General features: G+C 35.9%; 1 protein-coding gene across 1 annotated transcript in view; it reads left to right on the top strand.

Annotated features, from left to right (window-relative positions):
* Nucleotides 1-2,329, top strand: part of NUP205 (nucleoporin 205kDa) — a 129,034-nt gene extending 126,705 nt beyond the window's left edge. The window contains 3 exon segments of the mRNA XM_012642751.1: nucleotides 311-439; nucleotides 1,031-1,104; nucleotides 1,980-2,329. Coding sequence (XP_012498205.1) covers nucleotides 311-439; nucleotides 1,031-1,104; nucleotides 1,980-2,132 — 356 coding nt within the window. The 3' untranslated portion in view covers nucleotides 2,133-2,329.
* The last annotated feature ends 3,671 nt before the right edge of the window (nucleotides 2,330-6,000 follow it).

The raw sequence follows: 6,000 nt of genomic DNA on the forward strand, positions 1-6,000 counted from the left end.
AATTTTTGTTCGTACCTTTTAGAGTAGCTAGTAATACTTATAATGTGCACAGGCACTTTGTGTCTGGGCGGGAGGTAAGGACACGAGACTGCTGGTACAGCATCCCACGGTCCCCTGCTCCTTCCTCTCCGCATACCTCGCTGCTTCCTCTGGAGGTACCTTCAGTGGAAACTTACCCGTCTGTTAGACCGCGGCTGTGGGTGCATCACTTAAGTGAGTGCAGTTTCTCCTTTTTTCTCCTCCTCAGAAACTGCTTTGTGAAAAATATCTGATGAGATTATTTTCCTTTAATCTGAGCTGTCATATATAGTTATCATAGAGACCTGCCTGTTTATTCTTTGGCGCCATCTGGAGTACTACTTGTTACATTGCACACCCACGGATTCTCAGGATTCTTTATTTGCCTCCAGAACCTTATTTAAAAGCAGAAGACTACAAGGTAAACTCTATGCTAAAAATTAGTGAACCATAAATGCCTATAGATTTTAGTGCCTTGAAAAACTAGTTACATTTTTATTTTTTATGTTTCCAGGTTACTAAGAGTGAATGGGGTAAATCAGGAGCTATTAATACTTAGTTACTAGATGTAGCCATTTCTTGCATTTTTACCTTCTGTCCATGGAAATTGTGCTGAGCATAAGAGTATTCTAGAGCCTGATCATCAGCTGTTCCTCAGCTTCTTGCAGTTAAGGGCTGACCTAGCTCCAGAGTCCTCTGGTCACAAGTAATTCCCTAGAAGAGTGAAAGTGTGTCAGCCACTAGGCTGTGATTCTTATTGCTGGAGTGGGCCTCTGACCAATGAGCATGTGTTAGATCCCTTATGTGGGAAGAAATAGAGAAAAACTACTGAACCCTGGCCTGGTCCAGTGAAATGCTTCCCAGGGGCTTCCATTTGCTGAAAGTTGAAAATTGAGTACCTAGTCTTGGACCCTGTTTTTCCTGATACAATTGTTTATCGTCATTCAAGTTCCTCCTCTACGTAGTAGATGTGTGCTTGCAAAACTGGTGTGACTGTGTCTTTTATCTCTAGATTCCTTCGCCTCAGAAACCAGTCTAGATTTTAGAAGTGGGCTGACTATAGTGAGTCAACATGATATAGACCAGGTAAGGTTCTATTCTCATACTTTTTCTCTTTATTAAAGGAATGCCTGGTGTGTTAATAAGATGATGATTTCCAGGGTTGCATATAGAGATCCGATTTGAATTCTAGCATGGCCACTTAACAGCTATTATGTGACTTTGAACAACTTATCTTCTGAGCCTCAATTTCTTCATCTAAGAAATGGGAAGGATAAATCAACCTCAGGGTTTTGTCAGAATTAAATGAGATTTCATGTATGTGAGGCTACTAGTGTTATGCCTGGAATGTGGTAGGTATGTGTTCAGTAATTGGAAGGTATTATGTTCTAGAAACTTCTAACATCTTCTGATTAGCTTTGTAGAATTTTTAGGCACGAAGTATCACTCAACACTTAATTTTTCAGGAAATAATTTAATGATGAGATTGAGAAACAATTAAAAATGAAAACTTCATATTAAACAAATAGCAAAGTCATGTTCCTAACAAAGCAGGTATCAGTCAAGGTGTGTGATATTAGTTCTTGAAAACAAAAGCATGCAGATAATTTTTTAAAAATTGCAAAATGAGGCACCCACTCGTACTAATTTATTATATGGCCCTTTAGGAAATGTTTTGTGTGTATATCAGTATCAACAATTGTTGCTATTTAAAGCAGATTTAAAAATTTACAATTTATACAAGAAAAGAAAGAGGGAAAATCACTAGAATCATATCCAAAAATTCTAAGGTGGAAAGTGTGAATGTTTACTTAATTTGTACCACTTACAGAAATTCAAAAGTATTTTACACTGGAAAGACCACATTATAAAAATTCAAAGGTATTTTAAATTGAAACATATAAACTAAAATATTTGAGACAGCAATTTTAATAATAAAATGTCATCTGTGTTACCTCTAGCTTCAGGCTGATGCCATCAATGCTTTTGGAGAATCACTACAAAAGAAACTTCTGGACATTGAAGGATTGTATTCAAAAGTTCGATCTCGATATAGTTTCATACAGGCTCTTGTCAGACGTATCCGTGGCCTACTGAGGATATCAAGGAACTGACAGCTTGTGCTTATACTCTTCTATGGAAGAGATGACCTGGGGAAACTGTCTCCTTTTTACAGACTAGTTTGTTTCTAAATTATGACCAAAAAATATTTTGCTATTTCTTTCTTTATATATGGACATCTTTTCTGTAAACTTCTTTGCTTGGTTCCATCCTCACTATTAAAAAATAAATACTTTTTAAAAAAACAAAACAAATGTCTGCTTAGTCTTTTGAAATTTTATGTAGAAGATGATCAACATTATCAGCAATCTAACAAACCCTCCACAGTGGAGATACTATTCTGAATGCTAAATTAAAGGCGTAGTTTGGAAATTCCAATTTTTTCACTCTTTGTACCTACATCACACTTTTATGCTATTCAGGATTACTTCATGGGGTAGAGTGGATAATAAACTATAGCCATGTTCTTTTATAGAATAGTATACCCAATGATGTGAAAAATGTATTATGGAAATATCTCAGAAAATAAAGCCATTTCTTTCCTAAAATTATTTAGCTTTTGCATTTTTCTTTTCTGCATATAAAGTGACAATATAGTTATCCCTTGGTATCCAAAGGGGATTGATTCTAGGATCTCCACATCCACTTGAACTTGATGTTCAAGTACATTATATAAAACTGTACAGCATTTGCGTACAACCTAAGCATATCCTCCCACATGCTTTAAATCATCTCTAGATTATTTATAATATCTAATAAAATGTAAATGCTATATAAATAGTTGTTATACTGTATTTTTAAATTTTTATTTTTTATTGTATTCTGAATATTTTTGATCTGCATTTGTTAGAATCTGAGAATGTAGGACCCACAGATATGGAAGACTATGATAATTTGCATTTTTTCCTTAGAAATGATTATGAAATTTCTCAAATTGATCATCTGCTCATATAATTAATATGATAGCTACCTCTCCCCAGGGCAAAAAATTTACTTAATAACCACTCATTTATTGCCCAGTTGTTTACATGTTCAAGTGATTATATCATCTGAAAGTACATTTTTCCCTTTCTGGCCAGCAATTATTTCAGCGTAATGTGTAGGAGAGACTGCTGAGAGAGGAAAGAGTCTTGACTCTCATGTACTAGCAGAAAATTAATACTTAGCTCTACAGTGTTGTAGTGTTGCTTTTAAAAAAATCTTACAATAAAATTTCTATGGCTTTTTAGCATCTTTTCAAAAAGGCTTTGTCAGTGTTGTATTTTGAAATTAATTCAATGCCCACTAGTTAAACATTACTTTTTAGCTGGAAAGCATCCTATTAATAAATTGAAGTCTTAGAGGAATGTGAATAAATAAATTACTGGATCCAAAATGTAGTCATAATGCCTGTTGCTCTGCTGGTCAGGCATGTGGTAATCTTTATCATCTGGAACACAAGCATGAACCCACAAATAATAATCAGCAAGGAGCCTGGGGCATGAAATCAAAGCATTTTATTAGGCATTAACTATAGAATGTCCGATTTCCTTAAGTACTAAGTTTGACAGTTGATATTTCTGACATTTCACTTTGACACTTCTTGGTTATTTTTCCCCTACCGTGAAGGTACATCCTCAGTCTTTCAAATGCACATTTTGGCTTGTGATTATCTTTCACATTTTTTAGGGCAATTTTTGTGAAACCGTAGATAAGTCAAAAATTCATGTTATTTTTGAATATGAGTTCCATCATGGAACCAGTGCAATGCAGACAGCTCTAAATGTCATCGAAGTGTTGGGGAAGGACGTGGCTAATGAACGCACAGTACGTTGATGGTTTGAGAAGTCCCACTGTGGTGATTTTAATTTTGAAAGTGAGCCATGTGGGTGACCTGAGACCAAGGTGGATAATGATGAACTGAAAAATGTAGTGGAAGCGAATCCATCTCACCTACACGTGAATTAGCAGCAAGGTTTGATGTTACTATTCCAACAATATTGGACCATTTGAAACAAATTGGCAAGGTAAAGAAGCTGGACAGACGGGTTCCACATGAATTAAACGAGCGTCAGAAGAGAAACCGGCTAGAAGCTTGCCTTTCTTTGCTGTCACAACAAAGGCAAACCATTTATACACCATACGTGTGATGAAAAATAAATGCTTTCTGACAATTACAAGTATTCAGCACAATGGCTGGATAAAGATGAAGTGCCAAAACACAGTCCAAAACCAAATATTCATCAGAAAAAGCTAATGGTGTCTACTTGGTGGTAGAGCGCTGGTATTATCCACTACAACTTCATGAAACCTGGTCAATCGATTACCATGGATGTCTACTGCAACCAAATGGATGAAATGATGAGGATGCTTGTGATTAAGCGGCCAAGACTGGTCAATAGAGACAGGCTAATCCTCTTGTAAGACCACATGTTACAAAAAAACAGTGCTGCTCAAACTACAGAGGCTGGACTTGGAAACTCTCTGTCATCCATCATATTCACAAGACCTTGCACCAACTTCTTCCAGGCTTTGGACCACTTCTTGCAAAGGAAAATACTCAGTTCTCAACAAGGTGTGGAAAACGCCTTTTGCGATTTCATTGCCACTTGATTTCCAGGCTTCTTTGCTGCAGGCATAAACAACCTACCCTTAAGATGGCAAAACTGTGTTGAAAGTTTAGGTGCACACTTTAATAGTACTGCTTCTTGTTTGGGATATAATAAACTACACTTTTGATTTGAAATCGGACATTTCATATTTAGTGACCTAATATAAACCTCTGAAGTGTGAAGCCTTCCCAACAGGAGAAAGATATTAGCCAAATTTGGAATTAAGATTTTGGATTTACTAAGCTTCATTGCCTTCTTTTCTAATCAATTTATCCAAAATTACAACTGACTGGATGGATCAGTTTGGGCAGTGGAGGAGTGTTTGGGAGGCGGTGGCAGGAAGGACTGCAGGTGCATTGGATTGGTGACCAGAAATGGCGTTTGTATGAAACAGCCAGGACAGGCTAGCACTGGGCCTGCCTCTGTTCCCTGGGGCTTGGAGAGAGGGCGCTCTTCAGCAAAACAAAGTAAAGGGGATAAAACCAGGTTTTAGGTATTTTGCATTAAAAAGTTTTAGCATGTAAAGAGTAGGTTTGTTTATTCCTCAACAATACTAAATAAATGTAGGATTTTAATTTGTTGTTTCTACTGAGTTAATCAGTTTCGTGGGGTTAGAATATTAAAAACAGGTACATACCCTCTTCCCAGTCATGACTCCTGTAGTTTTGATAAATTGGTAACATAGAAATTATACATCCAAACTTTATCTGAGCTATAAGAGCTGTTAATACCCAAGCTAGCCTTTTCCAAATATTTATTGTTTTCCAATCTTGAAAAATTTTGAATCTTCAGAAAAGTTGGAAGAAAAGTACAATGAATCCATATGCTTTTCACCTAGATTCACTAGTTGTCCACAGTTTGCACATTTGCTTTTTAATGTTTATATACTGGTTTTCTTTAAGTTGTAGACATCATGACACTTTATCCCTAAATATTTTAGCAAGTAAGAACAACTGTATTTTCCTTCCTAATCACAATACCATTATAACATTCAGGGCATCTGACAAAACAAAATTTCTAATCTTCTGTCCATATTAAAATTTCAATTGTCCCCAAAATGTTCTTTAGAACTTTTTTTTTTGACCAAGGATCCAATAATTAAGAATAACACATTACATACTTAGCTACCTCTTTAATTACCTTTATTCTATTAATAAAACAGTTCCTTGCCTTTTTGGAGGAGTAAGGGGCTTTTATAAGTGATATTTTTTAGCTGTTTTAAAAAAAAACCTACAACCCCATCTCTACCAAAAATAGAAAGAAATTAATTGGACAGCTAAAAATATATAGAAAAAATTAGCCGGGCATGGTGGTGCATGCCTGTAGTCCC

Source organism: Propithecus coquereli, unplaced genomic scaffold, assembly GCF_000956105.1.
Source record: "Propithecus coquereli isolate 6110/MARCELLA unplaced genomic scaffold, Pcoq_1.0 Scaffold186, whole genome shotgun sequence".
Classification (NCBI taxonomy): domain Eukaryota; kingdom Metazoa; phylum Chordata; class Mammalia; order Primates; family Indriidae; genus Propithecus; species Propithecus coquereli.